At 36.5% G+C, this 23,828-nt stretch overlaps 2 protein-coding genes across 3 annotated transcripts in view; both read left to right on the top strand.

Moving 5' to 3' along the window:
- The first annotated feature begins 605 nt into the window (after positions 1-605).
- Positions 606-15,963, top strand: LOC121414233 (RWD domain-containing protein 1-like). The gene is made up of 7 exons (XM_041607344.1): positions 606-802; positions 6,467-6,550; positions 8,755-8,888; positions 9,839-9,988; positions 12,261-12,393; positions 13,118-13,180; positions 15,703-15,963. Exons 1-7 carry the CDS (start codon positions 730-732, stop codon positions 15,783-15,785), a joined length of 720 nt encoding a protein of 239 aa, XP_041463278.1. The 5' UTR covers positions 606-729; the 3' UTR covers positions 15,786-15,963.
- A 6,468-nt stretch (positions 15,964-22,431) lies between these two features.
- LOC121414232 (PC3-like endoprotease variant B) overlaps positions 22,432-23,828 on the top strand; it is a 35,804-nt gene continuing 34,407 nt past the window's right edge. Inside the window, exon 1 of one of the 2 annotated variants that reach the window (XM_041607343.1) lies at positions 22,432-22,575. In XM_041607343.1, coding sequence (XP_041463277.1) covers positions 22,563-22,575 — 13 coding nt within the window. In that variant the 5' untranslated portion in view covers positions 22,432-22,562. Of the gene's footprint in view, positions 22,581-23,828 lie in introns of both variants that reach the window. The other variant, XM_041607342.1, reaches the window with a different exon arrangement.

The following is a 23,828-nucleotide window of genomic DNA, read 5'->3' as shown; positions in this document are numbered from 1 at the left end:
TGCGCTATGAACTTTACTCGTTCAATTTTACCCCCTTCAGGGGCGGATCCAGGATTTTGAAATAGGGGGGGGGGCGCCAGCGGCGAGGGAGCGAAGCGACTGAGCGGGGGGAGGGTGTGGGAGGGGGGATACCCCCCTCCCACGGCAAGGACTTTTTCAAAAAATAATGTCCAAAAGTCGTATTTTGAGAGCACCTTTAGAAGAAAAATGCACACTTAAATCACTGTAACTTCATGAATAAAAGACACACTCCCGATTACAAGTGGTGCAACTTTCCAACCAATCGACTAGCGCGCCCTGGAATTCCGGAATTTACATATTGCAATACAGTATGACAGAGGTGCATTTGTGCGAACACAAAGGCCATGAGCGTAAGTTAAAATATAGTTTGACTAGATCTAGCCCTTGAAATTGACTACATTGTACCAATCCAGTAAATATAACCATCAAAAAAAAAAAAAAAAAAATCCGGCGAAAATAGGGGGGGGGGGGCGCGCCCGGGGCGCCCCCCTCTGGATCCGCCACTGCCCTTCAAAGTTCCAACTTTCGAGACTGATCTGAGAGAACCAAGCCACAGATTTTTTTTCTATTTTCATCGTCAACGACACCTTATCATACTGACACATGTGAAAGAACCGGTTTGTGGAAAATTCTAAATGTTATTTTGGAACTCCTTGCTTTACAAGCAGACTTTAGAGTTTATGGTGGTTTCAACGACTAAAAATACAAATGACTGACTACAAGGAGGAGCAAGTCAATGAAATCGAAGCTTTAGAATCAATATATCCAGATGAATTTTCGGGTAAGTTTTCCGCGAGTTGTCAATCTTTTTAACGTTCGAGTTTTTTTCACAGTCCCACATATTGCCATGTGTGTGTATGTCAGTGTTTTTTCGTTTTAACAGAATTTACGTCTGGGACCGATCTTTAAAAAAATATGTGGAAAGACGTGACTAGCCAGGAGGCTCCTAGCAGGGTGACCATATTTCGCAAAGTGAAATATGGGACACTCAACAAAGCACGATGCAAGAGCAGATCGACCAAGCGTAAGCCGCTAACCGGATATCCCCGTCCTAGGCCCTATAAATTAGACTAATATTATGATCTGGATAGGCAGGACTCTTATTCTCTAAAAAATCAATTACTAAGAAGGCTACACAATTAAAAAATATATATAAAGAAAAGGAAGGGAGATTGAACAAAAAAGATTGAAGGAGAGAAAGAAAAGAGAAAACAACAAAAGAGATGAATTGAGAGGAAAAAAGAATAAATTTAGCCTTTTTAGGGGAAAATGAAGGAAAAAAGAAAGAAAGTTTGAATGAAAGAAAGAATAAAAATGAAAGAAAAGGTTTCTGTCATTTGAAATGAACAAAGAAAGAAAAAGAAAGGGAAGATGAATGTGTGAAAAAAAATAAAGGAGAGAAAAGAAAAAAAGTAAGAAATAAAGGAGGAAAAAAAGGAATGAAGGAAAGAAAAGATGTTCTCTTTATTCCTTGAAAAAAAACAGAGAAATAAAAACAGGAAGAGAGGAAGGAAGAGGAATAAAGAAATAATGAGGGGAAAAAGAATTAGAAGGGAAAAATATGATAAAGGATTAAAGAAAGGATGAAAGAGAGGGAAGAAAGAATTAAGGGAGAAAATGAAAAAAGAAAGAAAATAATGGAAGCAGAAGAAAAATGAAAGGAAGAGGAAGGGAGAGGGAAGGAAAAACAAATTTAAGGAAAGAAAGAATGAAAGAATAAAAGAAATGAAGTTTAAAAAAGGTAAAGTAAGAGAAAGAAGGAAAGAAAGATAAATGAACAGAGGGAGAGAAAGGATCAGGAAAGAAAGCTAGGAAAGAGTGGAAATAATGGAAAAAAAGCAAGCAGGAAGGATATAAGACCAAAAGCTTCGGTCTCTGTTATGTTGGTTGTTCCGCTGAACTCTGTTGGCTCCACTCACCAAATACAGAGACTGAAGTTTTAGCTTGATCTTTACAGGGGACTCAATGGCCATATGTTTATGTGTTAAGTTTGGATAAAACAGAAAACAGGGAAGTGAAGTTGCGCGACAGCCAAAGTAAGTCACTCCCCCCCCCCCCCCCCCCTTTTTCCCGTTTTGGTGCATTTCAGGTCAAAACGGAATAATAATCTTTATTTTGGTACAGTTTTTTTTATATGAAATAAGACAAATATTGACGAGCCCCGTTGGGGGATTTTGCATTGTTACTCCCCTAATGGTGGCTGCATGATAGCAAGCAGTCTGTGTACGAGGAGATAAAAAAATGTTAAAAAACTCCTTCAAACAGACGGCTGCCAGCTGTCTAGAAGGATAAAGGATGAAGAAAGAAGGATTTCAAAGAAAGAAAATGAAAGAAAGAAAAAACCTTCAAACTTCAAGCAACCAAAACAATATAAACATCTAACAAAAAATCTTAATGATATGTTGGGCTTTTAAAATATATTTGAATAATTGTTAGAAAACTAAAATGTTTTAGAAATGAATAAAAATTAGGCATCTCTCATCCCATTACAAGATCACAATAAGACTCAAAAGGAAAGCTGAAACGAGATATAGTTATGAAAACTCAATAACTTGCTCCTCCAATAACATCACCAAATAAAGTAATCTGAGAATACATAGTATAATTAGAAAGATTTCCCGCCGATTTTGTGATTATTTTGGTGGAAAAACTGTTTATCATGTGAGATTGTTTGCATCATTAGCCTGCCACACATATGCAGGAGGCTGCATGTAGAAGCTAGTATACATGTTAACTTTGCGTGTGTTTGTGTGAAGATTGAAGAAAATATTGGGTCGCAAGAAAATCACAGCAGAACTTGCGAAAGGTTACAGTAATCGATTGTATTGTTGTCTCTGCTTCGTCATCTGTTGGTTATTTGCCAGTTATTTTATTGAAATTCTTCACTTTTTTTGTACTGTTCAATATTCTGAAATACGAGACAAATAGGCGTCCCGGAAAGGAATTGTTGGGACGCTGGGACAAAAGAGCAAAATACAGGACGATCCCGGGAAATACAGGACCTCTGGTCACTCTGGCTCCTAGAGAGTAAAAATCATTTACTAATGTGTGCTTACTCTCCATGGAGCAAGGGAATGCATCCCATTCGTGTGCGTGTGTACTGCAAAAAAAACAACACAATCTTGGCGGTGAAAATTTTGCCCCAGAGATTTTTTACTTTCCAAATTCAAAGATCTAGGCCCTAGACCTAGTGGGATACAACTTTAATTTGTTAAGGGTTATTATCGGTTATATGCGCTGCCATCTTGGTTTTTTATTGTCTCACCTGCATAGCAGAGTGAGACTATAGTCTATAGCCTATAGACTACAGACTATAGTTTTCCAACGGCGGTGGCGTCAACATCAAATCTTAACCTGAGGTTAAGTTTTTGAAATGACCTCATAACTTAGAAAGTATATGGACCTAGTTCATGAAACTTGGCCATAACAGTCAGACCGCAGGTCCCTATGCTAATGAGCAAAAAGGCCAGATTCATCCAAATCATCTCGTGGCTGAATCCTCCCCCTTGCAAAATCTCGTGATTCGTGAGATTTTCTTTCTCTAAGAATTTACCTGTTTTAACCTCAAGTTAAATGAAATATTATTGCACCATCAGATAGAGTAAAAGTTACTCTTTCATATTGGTCATTTATTTTGTATACAATATTTTGTTAAATAAGTAAATTTCTGGCCTGAAAATGTGCCTCAAAACTAAATTTTCTTCCTCTGTTTTCTTTTGCAAATTGTGCAAAACTTTTTATTTTGAGCCTCAATGATATCTATATCGCCATAAAGCTGAACTTCTGTACTTTCTCACAATACCACTCTTGATATGCGGCACCTTTTAATCGGGTCAAGATCACACTTTTCCCACCAAGGTACAAGACAAGATTTCTGAAATTTTGTACTTGCATGAAATCCAGAGTCCTGATTGGCTGGATAAGGTTCACAGAACAACAGACGCGGGGTATTTGAGGAGATTACCACATGGGAAGTGTGACCTTCCCACGAACCCAGGCACTGGAACCGTTGGAATTTGCCACTGGGTGGTCTCTTTGACCAATCAGAGTGCAGTATTCTTGTTTTCAAACTGCTTTATGTACTTGGCAAATGAAAAGTGTGATCTTGACCCGATTAAACCAATTCTTATTTTGAAACCTATATCATTTCAAAGCATACATATTCAGCTTTATCATGATATAAAAATCATTTAGGCTCAAACATAAATAAAGTGTGAAAATAGCAGCTTTTGTCAGGTGAAAATATTTATTTTGTAGCATATTTTAGATCAAAATTTTAACCTATATTACAAAATCTTTGAATAAATCCAAACACATGACCTGAAAGAATGATTCTTCTTCTTTACAATGGTACCAAATTCATGAAATTCGATGCACAATTAGAGCAGCAATGACCGAATGAAAAGAGGGGTTTTGGTTTGCATCAAGCTCATTAAATATGCAAAACATCTCAAGTCATGAATATCACTTGGATGAAAGAAGCCACTTTCTTGGGACCTGCAGTCTGACTGATAAGGTTAATCAAGTATTACTGAACATCCTATTAGAGTTTCATGTCACATGACCAAGGTCAAAGGTCATTTAGGGTCAATGAACTTAGACCATGTTGGGGGAATCAACATCAAAATCTTAACCTGAGGTTAAGTTTTTGAAATGTCATCATAACTTAGAAAATATATGGACCTAGTTCATTAAACTTGGACATAAGGTTAATCAAGTATCACCAAACATCCTGCATGAGTTTCACGTCACATGACCAAGGTCAAAGGTCATTTAGGGTCAATGAACTTTGGCCGATTTGGGGGTATCTGTTGAATTACAATCAAAACTTTAAAAGTTTTTGGATCTGATTCATGAAACTTGGACATAATAGTAATCAAGTATCACTGAACATCCTGTGCAAGTTTCAGGTCACATGATCAAGGTCATTTAGGGTCAATGAACTTTGGCCGAATTGGGGGTATTTGTTGAATTACCATCATAACTTTAAAAGTATGTTGGTCTAGTTCATAAAACTTGGACATAAGAGTAATCAAGTATCACTGAACATCCTGTGCACATTTTAGGTCACATGACCAAGATCAAAGGCCAATGAACTTTGGCCATAATGGGGGTATCTGTTGAATTACCATCATAACTTCGCAAGTTTATTGATCTGACTTTTGAAACTTAGACATAAGAGTAATCAAGTATCATTGAATAACCTGTGCAAGTTTCAGGTCACATGATCAAGGTCAAAGGTCATGTGAGGTCAATGAACTTTGGCCACATTGGGGGTATTTGTTGAATTACCATCCTATCTTTGTAAAGTGTATTGGTCTAGTTCATAAAAGATTGAAATAAGAGTAACCAAGTATCACTGAACATCTTGTGCGAGTTATAGTAGTTTTAAAAGTCAGCACTGCTGCTATGTTGAATCGCGTGATGCAGGTGAGACGGCCAGAGGCATTCCACTTGTTTAAAAAAAAAAACAATTCTGGAATCCTAAGTCAGATTGCAAGCAAGACATAGAAACCAGACAGTTGTTCAATTATCCGGCTGAGTTCATGATTGGATATTGTCCATTGAAATTGGGGAGATCTAGGTCAAACTGTTTACAATAACATGGCAATACTAGTATTTCTAAATTCAAATTTGATATAATGATAAAAGAAATGTGCCACCCAACTCTAATTATCATACATTTTCAACATTTTTTTCAAACATTAAATTGATATAAATGTGAAAATATTTAAATGTTTACATGGACCATTGTTGATATATTTTAAGCTATGCCTGAATGAATCTCATTCTCCATATAAAATAAAAGCTATGCCCTTTCATGTCATACAGCTTTAAAAACTACATTACAGACCGACCCTTGCTTACTTTCGCTGTTATGGCAAAAAGGCAATTGTTGTGTGTCATACATGTAGGCCAAGACCTCAGGTCCAGGGCCAAGGACTTAGGCATCTAAAGCCAAGCCCAAGGCCACACCGTTGGCCTTAGACTAGGCTGGCCCTGTCCTTGTGGCCAGCCTTAGGGAACAGAACTCTGTCCACAAACGATGTACATGTAGGGTTCAATTCAAGCTAAGGTAGTTTGAAAAACGATGAATATGAATATTTCGAAACGAAAATGGAGTGATTTTCTTTGTAAATATAGACTTACAAGTATTTGTTTTCACCTACTTATGCCTTTTTTGGTACCTAGAGAATTCTTTAATTTGATGTTGGCATTTCCTTTTAAATGTATCTTAGCCTTTTTAATGCATTTTGCTATGTTTTATTGTGCCAATTGATAAAAACTTGTAAACATGAATTTTCCAGCTCCTGCTGTTTTTTCATGTGCGACAGTAAATTTGATGTTTGATCATCAATTAAGACAATTTTTTAATTGAATTGAATTGGCTGGCATCATGTGCAATTACAGTGCTTTTAATGTGTTTTTGTTTTTATGATTCTAGTACTGGAGACGAAACCTTTCCATGTATTCCAGGTGACAGTGTCAGCAGAGGAGGAGTCGGGTGAAGATGAAGAAGAAGAAAAAGGTAAATGCTGCTTTCTAACTTAGTGCAGATGAGACATTGGTGTTTCGAAGCACTCTTTCCCCAATGCTAACATGGAGGGCCTCCTGACTTCCAATCCCATTTCGAATCACATTCCCAGTGCTAATCCCCTCATCCTTCCTCATATAAGGCGGTGCTGCACCATCCCGAGTTTGCCCAATTTCAAGATTTTAGCCCGATCGGCCCTCTTCGCGATTAATCTCGAGATTCAAGAAACCCCATCTCCACCATCGCAAGAAGAGCGAGGCATCGATGCATTGCCGTGTATAAATAATCCCTAGTGCGTCTGCACCTACGAATTAGCGCGATAATTTGTGAAATAGCGTGCTATTTTGCAAATAATCCGAAGTTGACTTGGGATTGCAATCTCGAGATTAATCCTACGAAATAGTGCGATAATTGCGTCTGCATTGCAAATGATTTCGAGATTGTTCAGATCGGGATAATTTGCCAGATCAGAAATAGCGCGCTAATTTGAAAACTCGGGATGGTGCAGACTGCCCTTTTGGAACTAGATGAGGGATTAGGAGTTTATTTATTTTTTCCTTTATTTGGTATTATTGAAACAGGGTAACCCCATAAGTAGTCAAATACTGTTGTACTTGGGGGCCCTGTATAACATAAAGCAAAGCAAAATACAAGCATACCTGTATATACAATACAAATGGAAAATACAAATGGAAAATACAAATCCTGAACATAAACAGATGGAAATTTCAGGCATAAATCTAATAACGGAATATTGTGTATGAAATTGAGAACAATAATTTAAACCAGAGCTACAAGTAGGAATTGGGAGGCCCTCTATGGTAGCTTTGGGAAAGAGAGTAATCCAGACTGGATGTTGATGTATACATCAACGTCCAGTCTAGACTACTTTCTAAATTGCCGTTGTCATCTTGGATCAAAATCTTACCCTGTAATCAACCATCTCAATTTATATTGGTTTACAAGTACATCTTACTAGAAAAATGTAGCTGAATCATCCAAAAGGTTAGGAGGACAAAGGCATTGCTTGGAGGTTTGTTAAGATGCCTGTGCCATAGCTGTATATTTGAGCAATCTTTGACAGTTTTTTGCTGTATGTGTATGGTCACCTTACATACTGAATTAAATTTGATTTACCACTGTGAGCCTCCCACTGAATACATCTAAATGTGACAGTGCAAAGTTGACATCCATTCATATAATTAATGGCTTTCAATATTCTATACCAGCCGAGCTACCCCCCCCCCCCCTGCTCCAGGGGATTGTTATGAACATGTCATTTGACTTTGCTTGATTAAAAACATAAGTGTCTGAGTAGTAACTGACTGTTACTCTATGGTACATATACATGTATAAATTGTTGGAACGTCCATCTCACATGATACGATTCGTTGCAATCCGAATTTTAAATTAATTGTAATAACATTTGATATGGGTATTCCAACTAGTAAAATATTGCTGATCAGAGTTTAGAATAGTGGTAGGACTACTGAAATCGAAATTCAGTCCAGTTAGAGCCTCCCTGAATGAATAAAAACAAATTAAATTCCAAATCGTAACAACGTCATCATCGGCTGTGACCGGAGGTCGAATTGGACTTTACTCCGACCATAGGGCTTGCCGCAAAGTAAAAATATGATTTTAGTTTTCCTAATGATATGCCAAAATGAAATAAGTTTAATTCTTGGAATTTTCATATTTGATGCAAAATGCAATTACTTGAAAAATCACGTCGCACTGGATCGCTAAGTCATCTTTTCATGAAAAGCTCCCCAGATTACAAGACGATCAATATTACAACTTGACTTCATATAACCGATGTGTTGGCTCAGTTGGTAGAGCGTCCGTCTCAGGTCGGGGATCAAACCCCCGGCCACGTCAGACCAAAACACCTTAAAAGATGGTAGTTGCTGCTACCCTGTTTGGAGTTCAACGATTAAAGAGATAAAGCCTCATTGATCTGGCACTGCACAGCAGCTGTCGAGCCCACGATCAATTGGGCAAAGCAAATTTTTGTAGAGTATTTAATTTCATGTCTATTTCAAACAATAAGAAAACAAAACATGGATATAAAATCAAAAGGCATATCAGTATGCAAGTCTTATTTAAGTTAATTGTGCAATTATTAACCTGCATATCCGGGTATTGACTCACAGAACGTCAGCTTACTAAATATATTTGTTGTATTTTTTCCGCAGGTCAGCTCTCGGTCACCCTTAAGTTCACCTACACACCATGCTACCCAGAAGAAGCACCAATCTTTGAGGTGATACTCGATGACGAGCTTGCCCAAGACTATGAACAGCAGATTAGTGAACTAGTTCAAGCCCAGGTATAAAGGATTCTAAACCTTTTACAACACTTTCAGTGCCAGGATTCTGCTAATCTTAAATGCTTACTTTTCAAATGCCTACAGTTCTCTGTACTGTATGCCCACAGAAAACACTTTAGACAGACTTGCAAGTTAAAAAAACAATTGAATTTTTAGAATAACAAACTTCACCTTGAAAGTGTGCAACATGATTGTCGCTGACATTTATCAATTATATAGAGCATTTTCGACAAGTTAAAGAGCGCTTTGAGATTCCTTTCCTGATAAGCATAGGAGATGACACCAGGTAGTGACTATTGGTCTAAGTCCAGTGCACACTTCATCAGGATATTTGAATATCTACATGTAGATAGAAGAAACTCAAAGAGACATCGGATAGCTACATGTACACCTTTGCACAATCCATGTATTTCCGAGTAGATAGCAGTAAAAGCCAGAAAAACTCACTCAAAATTGTAATTTGCTCTTGCCGATGAAAATTTGGTAGCACAATTTTCCACTGTCTTGTGTGCATTATGAACGTTGAGATGGGTTTCAAATGAGAGAAGAGAAGCATATCTTTTCCATTACATGAAACAAATTTGTGACAGCAAAAAACTTTCATTTGATTCATTTATTTCATTTCATTTAAAATGTCGGTCGAACACAGATAATTCTATACACTTGTCAGTTGTCACTATACAAAAGGAAATTCACAAAATGATACAATAACAGTAAAAATCAACCTAACATATGTCTTGGACATAATTATACAGAATGGTAGAGTACATGGCATGTATATATGACCGAGTTATGGTTTCCTTTTTTTCTGGGATTCATTGTATAGGCTGTGAATATAATTTTTTTTTTCCTTCAAACTTTTTAATGAATTTATGAAGTACAGTATTTCACTTTGTGAAGCAATTTGTGTTGAATTTCAACTGAATTTATTTCATTCTCATTTATGACAGATTGAAGAGAATATCGGTATGGCCATGATCTTTGCCATCGTGTCGGCCTCACAGGAGTTCCTGAATGAGAAAATAGATGAAATCAAGGCTACGAAAGATGATAGAAAGAGGAGGATAGAGGAAGAAAAGAAAAGAGCAGAGGAGGAAGCGGTAAATTGAACTTTTGACCTCTGTTTTTATACGCCCGTCCTACGGGACGTATTGTGGTATCACGCCCGGTGTCCGTCCATCTGTCTGTCCGTGTTTTCATGACATGTTTTCATCTTACCCTTCTGAAGTCATTGTTAATTCAATAACTTTAGTTTAACTTAGTGTAGGCTCATATGATTTGGTGTGCATGATACTAGCATGGATCCCACAAATTCTATCGATTTTGAGGTCAGGGGGTCAAAGGTGAAGTCGCCACTTTCCACTTTTCTTGCTTGACTGATAACTGATAGCATTTTCTGCATTACAGGCGGGCGTAATACATGTACATGTATGTGCTCCCATTAGCAACACTCTTCTTCCTCCCCACTTTTTGCCCACTTTTCTGAGATCCGAAATCCTGAGAAAATATTATTTTTGGCAGCCATGTATAGGTGAAACTTTCCTGCTGCATCCGCAGTGACGCCATCATGACGAAGGTCTCATGGAGCTCGCAGTTTCTTATCAAAGTCAGTCTGACCCAAGACTTTTGTAAAAAAAAAGCATTGGGAATACCTGTAACTACAGAGAAATACTTTGGGGAAAGCAAACTTGGTGTACCAGCAAGAAAGGAAATTTATTTGATTTGAACAAAAATATAAACAATAAATGTTCTTACGCACACTCATATTATGCTTTAATAGTGATCACATGTCTTCAAAGGAGAATGAAACCATTGGAACAAGATAGCTTGTGTGAAAACAGAAAAATCAAAGAAACAGATCAACAAAAATTTGAGAAAAATCGGACAAATAATGAGAAAGTTATGAGCATTTGAATATTGCGATCACTATTGCTATGGAGATAGCAAATTAGCAATGCGACAAAGTTGTGTGATGTCACTTGTGAACAACTCTCCCCATTACTTTAGTATATATTTCACTTGAATTGCCTCTTTTATCACATCTATCCATAGATCATGTGTTCTTTCTACATGAGGGCATGTAATACATATTTTTTAAGAATACATGTACATCATGGATAAAGAGTTTGTATCATCATAAGAAAAAGCAAAAAGAGACATTTTGAGGGTATTTTATAGTCCACCAAAGGGAAAGTTGTTCATCAGTGACATCACACATCCTTGTCGCATTGCCAATGGGAGGATCTCCACAGCATTAGTGATTGCAATATTCAAATGCTCATAACTTTTTCATTATTTGTCTGATTTTTCTCAAACTTTCTTTATTCTTATTCTTTGATTTTTATGTTTCTACACAAGCCTACATGTATATGTTCCCAAGGTTTCATTTACCTTTAAAGACCATGCATTTAGTTTCCCTTTAACAATTTTCCCCCATTTAAACACATAAAAAAAGGAAATGTGTCTATAAAAACCACCTGAGAAAAGGCGATGGTTTTGCAGTCGGATGACCACAGCTTCGATTCCCATTTGGTGTGATTGTGCCCTTTCAGTAAGGCACTTATCCTCATTACCAGGTCCCTCCAGGCAAAAAAGTAATGTTTTCCCAACTTTTTACAACTCATTGCCTCAATCTGCCACATGTGCTTTAATAATTTATTGCCATGGATAGGAACTTTCTATGGTTCTTTTCCTTATTTTGCAGGGGTCTTTTGAGCATTTTGTGGATGAAATTGCCTTTGGACCCCTTGTAATTTGTTCCCTGGTTCCCCCAGAGAGCACCATAAGCAGTTGGTCCTCTGGCTGCTTAGCTTACAAACATTCATGCTTTCTCTATAACAATAAGTCAGCTCACGGTTAGCCCATGGTCAACTTTTCTTATTTGACCTTTACGATATATCATTAGGATGCGCTCTAACATTTTCAAATGAAGATGTTGCGTAACCTTTCCTGGCAAAGCATTAAACTTCTGAGAAGGAAATGAATTGTATGGACGAGGTGACTAGAATAGTACATCATGGGTAAAGTTTGGAAATCTGTTTGTTTTGTTGTCTGCGTTTGCCACATTTGACTCTTGTTTTAGCTAATGTCATATCCCAGTGAGTATGAAGACTTTGTTACTCTTCAGCTTGGATGTGATGAAAAGAATTATTTTTAAATGGAATACATGAGTAATTATCAAATCACAAATGCAGATGTCAGTGAATTTAAAAACCACCTTCATGGTTTTATCTCAAATGACCTCTAACTGGTTGTGCTCAGTTTACAACTGTGAACAGGCTTATAAGGTAAAACAAAAATCACAACCCTTGAGTGGTCTATGGTATAGAGGCAGATTTCATTGTATTTATTTGTCATTCTTTTCTCTGACAGGCAAATAAGTTAAAGGGCACCCTCGTCACGATAGAGAGCTTTCTAGCGTGGAAAGAAAGATTTGATCAGGAGCAGAAAGAACTCAAAGCCAAACAGAGCGCTGCATCTGACAGTACAGCGGGAAAACTCACAGGTGATGATCAAAATAATTATACTTGCATTATATACAGCACCTATATCTTACTTTGTCTGATGTTTGTACTAGGTTGACCAAAAGAAGATGCTGTAACTACCCTGGCTTTAGCAGAGCAGTCTGATTCAACAATTGAACAAGAAAACTATTGAGTAAACATATGATTATTCTAATCCTATTTCATGTGAACTTTTCATGTATTATTCATGTTTGATTAACTCTCTGCACGTTTAATGAATATTATGGGGAAGTATAATAATTGTTTCAACGTTTTTTATTTGATCAAGATTTCCATATGATATTGCACCATTGATACTAATGATTATTATATAGGGAATAGGTGTTACCCAAGAATTATTGCCATGTATTAGCTTCTCTAATAATTCAGTACGGAAGGAATGTAATCATTACGATTGCCGAATTTAATTGTTCAAATGTGTAAAATCGCATCATCAGCAAACAAAGTCCCCAAGTTATCGCTCTGGCCCTTTTCACATGATAGATCCTTATAAGGTCTACCTCCCAAAGCATAATGTAAGTCCTACTTCTTGCCTTGCCCTATCATGCTACTTAGCAGAGCAGAGATATGGAATTGGTTATTTTAATACCAGTACATTCATCAGCACAGCAGTACTTGAAGAGTGTATCTGTCACTGTTCTCTGCATGTTGGTCAAAAAAGTAAGAAATCTATTGTTTATTTTTACCACTTTTTTTATCACTTAGGGAAGGAGCTTTTCTTCCAGAATGCGAACTTGGATACATCAGATATGGATCTTTTGGATGAAAGTAAGTATATACATGTAATTATTGTCGCTTCGTTTATCATTAACCCTAAAAAGACTGGGCTGTTTAAAGGTCAATTCCACCTCAGAAAAATGTTGATTTGAATCAATAGAGAAAAATCAGACAAGCACAATGCTGAAAATTTCATCAAAATCGGATGTAAAATAAGAAAGTTATGACATTTCAAAGCTTCGCTTATTTTTCAACAAAATAGTTATATGAACGAGCCAGTTACATCCAAATGAGAGAGTCGATGACGTCACTCACTCACTATTTCTTTTTGTTTTTTATTGTTTGAATTATACAATATTTCAATTTTATGAAACTAGATGATTAGGACCTCCTTGCCTGAAGCACAAAATGTTAAAATAATGGAATTCCACGTGTTCAGGGAGGAAACTTCATTTCACACGACAATGACGAGAAAATAAAAATATTTCATATTTTATATAATAAAATACAAAAGAAATAGTGAGTGATGTCATCAACTCTCTCATTTGGATGTAACTGGCTTGTTCATGTAACTATTTTATTGAAAATAAGCAAAACTTTAAATGTCATAACTCTTATTTTACATCTGATTTTGATGAAATTTTCAGTGTTATGCTTGTTGAATTTTTATCTTTTTATTGAAATCAAGTTCTTGTTGGGGTGGACTTGTCCTTTAAAGAGAAATTCCAGTAGTTGCAGTAAACACTGATTTCATGAGAAAGTCTGTAAAACAAGGCTTAATTGTCAGTATATCATCGAGGATCTAGATCTGGTACAGTTACATTAACTGAACTTTGTGAAATCTTGAAATCTACGCTGAAAAATGTTCACACCGAAGATCCCCAACACAGATAAGCGCACGTGGGACAATGTATAATTATTGCTTAGAGCGTCGGGCCCGATGCTCTACCCGAATCCTATGCTTATTTGCTGATTTCTCAGCAATTACACAATTTCTTCCAGAATCCTTTGGCACATGCGTTTTATTTATACAAACAGACACTTCATTTCATTGGATTCTGTACGAACTCATTTTGATATCGTTACCAAAACTAGCATTTACCTTTAAATGCCTAAGAAGACTGGGGGGGGGGGGTCTGATTCAGCCCCTAGTGTTATTAGGGTTAATATTACAGCTCTTATCATTGTAATCACCATCATAACATCATTACCAATGTAATTCTCATCATCATGCAGACCTGCCAACCAGTACGTTTTTGGCGTGTTTAGTACGTTTTTTTCTTCTTTTTTTTTACAAATTCGTAATTCATTGAGAAAAATCATCTTTATATGTCTATTTCATAAAACTTACACAAATATGGTTATTAGATCAATGTTATTTCAGGTAACTTGTTTTCAAACATTTTGTTAAAACCAGGGTGAGATATACACATGTTTAAATGTTTGTTTGGCATTTTGGCTTGCATGCAGCTTGAGCGCCGCGATGAGCAAGTGCGCCATGCATTTTAATTTGAAATACACTTTTTTGGGGGAAAATACACTTTTTTTTATCACAGAATACACTTTTCATTCCCAGCGGTTGGCAGGTCTGATCATAGTCAAATTATTAGTTTAACTGAAACATTTCCATTTCCATCATCCTGTAAAATCCTTTATTATAATAATAATCCTCACCTTTGAACAATGTAATCATCATTTTGAAAATAATCATTAGAATCACTATCCATTCTATTTTTAGCATCTGAACCTTATTATTCATATTTTTTTCTCTCCTTTTGTATCTTGTAGATTGTTATATCCTATGTTTTATGTTAATATTAATCATTAAGTATTTCAGGGCCCTACTCACAAGCTTTGCTTTTAAAGGGGTCCTAAAACCAATTTGTCTATGCTATAATCTAATTGATGTATGTTTATGTACTTGTTGTATGTATATCTATTTTGAATATGATGTGATGTTTTTGGTTTTGAATAAATAAACTTGAACTATTCCTGCAAATTGTGATCATGAACTTATTTTTTTTACAAGGGAGACATGTATATCATACACACATGTGTGAAAGATATGATTTCATATAATAACAGAAGAAAAATGAAAGTAAAGTTATGACATCAACAGCCCACCTATTGCATATTCAATAATTCATTATGGCATGCATATAACTCTTCACAAAATATTGCTAAATCTGAAAATTCATGAACTTTTTTATTCATTAGCTGTTTGTGCAACTCCCGTAGGAACTCGGCAGGACAGCATTTTGCTGGTAAACGCCTAGCTGGTATATAACCAATTACCTATGAAACATTTTACGTCTAGGTTAATAATCAGTCATAGTGGCTGACGTTATAGACGACAGATATCACTCTCGGGCCTTTTTATCAAAGAGGAGACAATGGCAGAGTTGGGATTTGAACCCACAACCTTGCGATTATGAGTCCAATGCTCTGAGCAATGAAATCACCACCGTTTTCCTGGTGAATTTTACTCTATTTAGTTGGATATGATTAGTGGTATTTATATGTAGGTGATCCACCAGTGGTCATTGACTGTATGCACATTTCTCTCTCCGTAGGTGATAGAGTTGAAGTTGACGAGTCACTCTTTCAAGATCTGGACCTGGACGTCGATCTCGATCTCGATGATGACGAAGATTGATGATTGGCCTCATAACAATGGACTTTGACATATGAAGGAGCTCGGTTAAGATATGTCTTAATTAATAAGCCAGACATATTAAAGAAAAACTATGAATAGCGAATCGTTGAACTGGATGTGAACAGATCCGCAAGATCCCAAGGAACTTGAAAGAATGGATACAGAGATATGGTTTCTGCAACATCTTGTTGAAACGTCAGTGGCTGGATGTGCATCCTCTACCCAGCGGACGTTTATTCCATTTCTATTGGACTTCCACTCTGACCATGTCTTCAATGCACTGGAGTACCTGGGCCCCGTCTTACAAAGAGTTTTGATTGATCTGGGGGGTGTTTCACAAAGATTTAAGTATGACTTAAGTCGCACTTAAATTCCGACGCGTACTAGATATGCAACGCGCGATCTTATTGATAGATACGCAGTAGTGCGCGTCCCCATGACACGATCTGACCAATGCAGTCAATCCTTTCATATCGTACGCAACTTAGTATTTTAGTGCGACTCTAAGTCATACTTAAATCTTTGTGAAACACCCCCCAGATCTATCACATCTATGGGTTGCCAGCAACGTTAACATCTTAAATGCAAATTTGTTCAAAATATTTTCTAGATATGCTGTATATTCATATATTTATTGTCCTCTTGAAGATTCATTGTGATTCTCTTTGTTTACTAAGGAGATAGTGTTAATTTCCTGTAGAAAAAGATAATGCTATGTATTGATTTCCATACAGTTGAGATTGATTGGATCAATAGTAACTCTTTGTAAGACGTGGCCCAGAAATCCATCAGTGACATAATTCCTTATACAGGAAATCTACACTATGTCCTTTTGCGAGCAATGAGGAGCACATTGATTCGATATCAAAACAATGATGCATGGCATGCCGGAGGTTACAGAATTAATTGCAACTATGGAAAGCCAGCAAAGTCAACATATTTAATAATACAATATAAAACATTTATAGGGGGCTTAATACGGGCGTTTCAAGCGCGCTGTGTTCGGTATTTAACTTTACATGGGAAAAAAAATTCAATGGGCATAATAACAAAAAGTGACAAAAATCATTAGGAGAGAGAAAAAAAAGACTAACAGACTAAAATTGATGTGCACCTCCAATGACCGACCCACATCTGGGATTCATTGATTGAAAAGGTATGTTTTGAGCAGGGCCTTAAACTGGGTGACGGACTTGGCACTGTGCATGTTTGCTCAAATTTTTTTCTAGATATGAATGTATATCCATAAAATCATTAATATCTTGACAGTTTGGTGTGTTCTCCTTTGATTACAAAGGACATTTTGCACATTTCCTGTAGAAAAAAAAATTACGACACTGATGGATTTCCATAGAGTTACGATTGATTGGATCAATCACAACTCTTTGTAAGACGGCCCCAGATCAGTTCAGCTATCTTCCGGCCTCGGATCTGAACATTAAATTTTGATAACTCTCTACTTGGATTTAACTGTCATTTTGTCTTTTCCTGAAAAGGCTTGGGTGTGGGTAGTTTCTATTTTGCATTGCAAATCCTGTGCTTGAGGAAATAAGTCTTAATAGCCTAAACATCCTGACTGAGACTTGTGCACAGAAGGGTTTTTTTTAGATACCAACTTGTAATTGGATGTTGTTTGAAGGTTTGCATGGTGGCATGTACAGTTGCTGATGTGGTTTACGGTACACCATGTGGAGTGTTATAGATACAGTGGATAGAAGGAGAGAAGACGGACAGTCAACCTGTTCGAAACGTCGAGTCTCTCTACTTCTCATCATCTCTACTCGCCGACTCAAGCCAGCATCTCCTCATCAGCTCTACTACCCAAGCTGTTTCCACTCAACCTTCCTTCTGGTTTACAGTCCTTTTCAGGACTATTTTCAAGAAAGAATACTCTACTCTCAAATCTCCACTTTCTCGCCTATCAACTTGTAATTGTGGTAGTCTTGTGTCAAGACCCACTTGTTGATAATTCTTCAATCAGTGTTTCTGCCTGCAGGTTTGGGGAGGGAGGGGGGGGCGGCTTGGATGGAATCCACCCCAGAAGTTTCTTAAAGACTCTGTCAATCAGTGGGGTTGCTGGCAGCATACAATCAATTAATAAAGTGATTGATTTTCAAGGTCTGGGCACACCAGTCGAACGTTATGCAGCTCTTTGTATTGCACATTTTGCTTAAATATGTGCTAAAATATGATTTTGTATACGATTCCTGTAGAAATATTGTTTTTATCCACAGTTTATGTGCATGACTATTCTCGCATTTGCTGATGAAATCTTATTGAGTTTATATGCTTCATTTTGATCATTGAAAAGTGGCAAGCAACAAAGCAACAAACCCGTGCAAGAAAAAGATTAAAGTTCAAAAAGGTTGAAAACAAGAAACAAAGTGATAATTTTTTGAGGATGCACATTTACTCAGAATATTACAATGGTCATCTGCATATAGTTCAGTGTGGGCTGAATTGATGAATTTTGAGGAAAGCTCAGAGAAAGTTCTTTCTAAAATTACGGCCATGGTGGCAATCTCATTATCTGAAGAACAAAAGTCTCCATAGTCTAGCAGAGAATGTTTCTAGGTAAATCTTGCCACTTATGCCATGACTATCTCATATACCTGAAGGAATTCATTATTTGTTTTTATCTGTTTCAAAAGAGTTCTACTTTTCTCTAAATTTTTTGTTAAAAGTTTGAGGCCCAAATCAGTCCATATCTTTATCTAGCCTTTATTGACTTGTTTTGATAGGTATCAATAAATATTTTTTTTCGTACATTTACAAATTGTTGAGGTACAAGAAAGGTTGATGAATGTCATGTGTCAATGATACTTATACAAATTTATAGGACAAGTAGTATAGCCCTTCTTGGAACTTCCTCACAAACTGTCCTAGTTCATCTTTATCCATTCCCTTATAAGTGAAATCAAGAAAGAAAATAAAGGGGAATTTGTTAACATAAAAATTGGCAAGCCCCTCCAATCCCCCTTCCTCCCTCCTATCCGAAACCATTTTCACTTCAAATTTGGAAGAGGGGAGGAGGTCCTTCCCAACAAAAGTGGAGTCAGACGAAGTAGTCACAATGCATCCTCTTTTATATTTGTGCCTTATCAAAATAACAAAACTTTTATGGTTCTTGTTTTTATTTGCTCTGCTTGAAATGCAAGACCTCAGAAAACAAAATCAGAGCCCCCCCCCAAAAAAAAAAAATTAAAAAAATCACATTCATTTTCAATGCATAGACTTGCTTTTAGAGCATTTATTAAAGGACAAGTCCACTCCAACAAAAAGTTGATTTTAATAAAAAGAGAAAAATCCAACACACATAACACTGAAAATTTCATCAAAATCGGATGTAAAATAAGAAAGTTATGGCATTTTAAAGTTTCGCTTATTTTCAACAAAATAATTATATGAACGAGCCAGTTACATCCAAATGAGAGAGTTGATGACATCACTCACTCACTATTTCTTTTGTATTTCATTATATGAAATATGAAATATTTTTATTTTCGTCATTGTCATGTGAAATGAAGTTTTATTCCTCCCTTAACAAGTGGAATTCCATTATTTTAACATTTTGTGCTTCAGGCAAGGAGGTCCTAATCGTCAAATTCGTAAAAATTGAAATATTGAATAATTCAAACAATAAAAAACAAAAGAAATAGTGAGTGAGTGACATCATCGACTCTCTCATTTGGATGTAACTGGCTCGTTCATATAACTATTTTGTTGAAAATAAGCGAAACTTTGAAATGTCATAACTTTCTTATTTTACATCCGATTTTGATGAAATTTTCAGCACTGTGCTTGTCTGATTTTTCTCTATTGATTTAAATCAACATTTTTCTGGGGTGGACTTGACCTTTAAAGTCAAAACACCCAGATTGTCTCGGTGAATATCAAGTCGACCCCATCAAACAGTTAGCTTTATAAATAGAGAATTCATCAGGCATGACGCTGCAGATTTCATGAAATTTGAATGTAAAATGAATAATGGGTGATTTCAAGTCCAGTGTTGGTGTTGAAAGTACAATTTGGATTGTGTTTCCGAGCTCCAAGGCCTATTTTCAGTTTACACAAATGATACAAATTGCAATATAGACAGCTCAACACCTCGACAGGGACTTTTCAGGACCAGCTTCATGTTGTGTTTGGTGCTTAGCACCAACACCAAACTTGAAATCACCCAGTGTTATGATGTGCTAATCATGGGTGTGCAAATGATAGAGCATATAATGCGCCATACTGTATCTGTTGTGATTCACTATGTGAAATATCAAGTATTTCATTTCCCCTCCTTATACTGTAAACTTTTGATTCTTCATGGAACATGGAGCATTATAGAGGTAAATCTGCTTTCAGGAAACCAAAATACAAGGAGAGACTCCATTTTATCAGAAAGAATGAAATGAGAGGAGCAATCTGAAACTTGTTTCATCAGAATTGGTTTATAAAATAGTATAATAAATGTCTCCTTGTGTTTTGTACACAAAATGTCAGATTTTTCCCTTTATTTTACATCGTGTCCTCCTGACCTTGACATATGTGGTGAGGCAAGATGCAATTTGAAAGATAATTGGAAAAATTTATGTGCAAAACAAATGGAGAGTTGTCCACAAAATCTGTGATTCTTAAACATTGTGGCCAATTAGAGGATCCCCATAGAAAGTTAGACTTTGTAAACATCCGTAACTACCTTTTTTCTTAATTGATTCTGATGAACTTGTTTTAAATTGCTCCTCTCATTTTACTCTTTCCAATATTAAAGATTGCTTCTTCATTGGGTTTCGGTTTCCTTAAAGTCGACCTTCAATTAGTCAAATGATTGCTTTAGTGGAAGCAATATTTTTTTTACCAGATTTTTCAAAACAAGTCTTATATAATGTCTCTACTATCTCTCGTCAGTCAAACACATTTCCGTGGTCTCCAGAATTTTTACTATAGGCAGAGTTGCCTGTATCTTAATTGTGGGTTCGTTTATCATCAAAACTATAAAATCCATTAAGAAATGATAAATCCTTATTATTGAATCAAAGGAAGGCTTACATTTTAAACAGTTGTGTTTGGTAAAGATCATGTGTAAAGTGAATGATGAATGACTCAAAGTGTCAGCCATTCCTCCAATACAGAGCTACCAAGTCTCACGCATTATGCGTGAGACTCAAGCATTTTGGACTCTCAAATCTCTGTCTCACGCAACTATCACAGCCTATCCCCATTTACATTGTACACAATGTCTGTGATCTCACTCAGATTCACAGAAAATCTCACGCATAGCTGGTCTTTGAACTTGGCATCTCTGCCAATAGGTACCCAACAGTGGCCCAACACTCAACTTTATAGTTATACATATGTTGACTAGAAAAAACAAAAACATGAAAAGGATTCTTCCTGGATATAAAGATGTGATGCACTCCTGTTGGGTTTAGGTGTCTTACACCAACAATAATCAGAGGCATAGACTTTAGGAAATAACACTATCTTTCTCATTATTTGTCTGGAGTCGTGCATTCTCAGAATCATTGATAAGGGACATGATTTGATGTGTAGAGAAAGCACATGAAAAAAAAAATGTTAATACAAATTTAGGGCTCATTTTTTTTTCAAACCCCTGTGGTCAGGGACATAGTTTCCCTCACCCTATTTATAACTGATAAGTGGTATATTGTGCCATTTATACTTTTTTTTATCAATATCTCTACGAGAATAGATATTTTTTCTTGTTAAAAGTACACTATTAAATATGTTTAACAAATATACACATCTAACCGTTTGTAAAGGAGTTTTTTTTTCTTTCTGAAGTGTTACACCAGGCACCTGATGCAGAAAAAGTTGCGATCAGCAACTCTAAAATCACACAGGTCTTGATGTTCAACCTATGAGAAGAGTGCATTCGGACTTGCATTTGATTTTTTTTTACTTGCGCTTAAAAGCAACACTTTCTGCAACAGCGAGCCCCTGAGATTTGAATACTGAGCCCAACCCAGATAACACTGATACAATATGATCTTTCTAAAATTATTCTGTTTTACAAAGTCAGTGATATGCATGGAACAGGTAGTATGAAAGAGAGAGAGAGCCTATGGTACATGAAGCCCTTTTTGTATGAGCCTTATATCATTTAAAAAAAAATCCCCTCCAGGATCAGGAGGAAATAAATTTGCATCATGTAAAATAGAAGTGTTTTTTTTTTACTTCATTGAATATGTATATACATGTGATGATATAGCTACATTGAAGTATAGACCTTGTTTATTTCAATATTTATTTTATGATGATTATGTATTATTTTTCTTAGGGGAAGAGGGGGCTACTAGTCTTAATCTATCTTACACAAATGATATGTAGACCCCCCTTTCCTTATAAATTAGAAGTGGTCTTGGATTGAGATTATTTTTTCTGTCAAATTTATAAATGTTGATATTTGAGAGAGAAATAGAGAGAAAAGACCAACGTGTAGCCCTAAAAACTAATGGGGGAGGGGGTAACTTTGCCTTTTTCTGATTTGACAGATGATGGCGAGGACGGACTCATGGAATCAATCGATCAATAGGTCTCGATTAATATAGGGCCGAAATCTGTGCGGAGCCGGAGGCCAACCGCGAAGTCGGCCGGCCTATAATTTGCAGTGATTTTGGAATTTTGCATACCGGTAGGTGTGGCCGACACTCGTCAACACAAGCATGACAAGAGAAAGTTCAACTTTGCTGAAGATTTTAACATGAATATGAATTGATCATAAAGATTGCCCATAGATGGCCGCCAGAAGGTAGTCTTCACCTAATGTCAAAGCAAGGTAAGTTATCAATCGGTAAGAGACAAGTCGTAATTTTAACAACACTAACAGCAGCGCTGCACAGTTCACTCGGCTCAGTGCAGTGTGGGTCGACTCACCGGACTTGTACCGTACGGTACGGGGGCGGCGCGGCGTAGCTCCCTGGCTCGGCATGCTTAGCCTGGCCCTGGGCTGAAGTTTTCTGTTCTGGCTATTGCCGGACACCTTAAATTTTTTTAGCACTGAAATAAAGCCGGGCCGGCTTTATTTCAGTGCTGAAAAAAATGATAACTAGAGGAAATACAATCAAGAAAAAATTGCACTTGCTATTCCAAATACTATGAAAATTATGATTAATCATTTAATAATTTACCAACCATTTACCAACCTGCATCGCACTTGCTGCATACCCCTCCCATGCCTCCACGAAAAAAACAACGATTTTCGTGCATGACAAATTACATCATGATTCCAGATGGGTAAATGCATTCTTTGATTATAGTGACAGGATGTAAGAAAAAATTGGTGTGATTTTTTCTTCATATATCATATCATGAGTAAATGCTAAGTTTTGTTTGCTAAAAAATCATATTATGATGAAAAGTTTAAGTCAGTCTTCAAAGATATGAAGGGAACCTGGAAAGTTATAAGACAAACGCTAAATTCAAAACAAAAGAGTCAGGGTCCCTCTAAACTTTTAGTAGATGGGGTTTTGACTGAAGATCATGTACAAATGAGTAACGCTTGTAATCAATTCTTTTCATCAATAGGAAATCATTTGTCATCTAGTCTTCCCGCTAGCCAAAAACTTTTCCATGATTACCTTGGTAGTCGACTTCCCTGTTCATGTTTCTTTACTCCTGTCATTGAAAAGGAAGTGATTGACATTGTTCATAATTTGAAAACAAATAAGGCTGCTGGGTATGATGGACTATCTAACAAGCTTATTAAAGAAGTCATTGATGTTATTGTTTCTCCTATTACCCATATATTCAACTTATCTATTGTACATGGAATCGTTCCTTTGAGTATGAAGATAGCCAAAGTTGTGCCGATTTACAAAAAGGGAAATCCTCAGGAAGTTGGAAACTACCGGCCCATCTCTCTTCTTACATGCTTTTCTAAAATTCTTGAAAAAATAATTTCTGTTCGTGTTATGAAGTTTTTGAAAATCAATAATATTCTCGCTCCTGAACAATTTGGTTTTCGTGAAAAACACACTACCTCTCATGCTCTGTTGCATTTCATTGACAAAATTTCTTCTGCAAGAGATA

Source organism: Lytechinus variegatus, chromosome 4 (assembly GCF_018143015.1).
Source record: "Lytechinus variegatus isolate NC3 chromosome 4, Lvar_3.0, whole genome shotgun sequence".
In the NCBI taxonomy this organism is placed as follows: domain Eukaryota; kingdom Metazoa; phylum Echinodermata; class Echinoidea; order Temnopleuroida; family Toxopneustidae; genus Lytechinus; species Lytechinus variegatus.
Note: the sequence above shows the minus strand (reverse complement) of the source record. Positions and strands in the feature narration are given on the sequence as shown.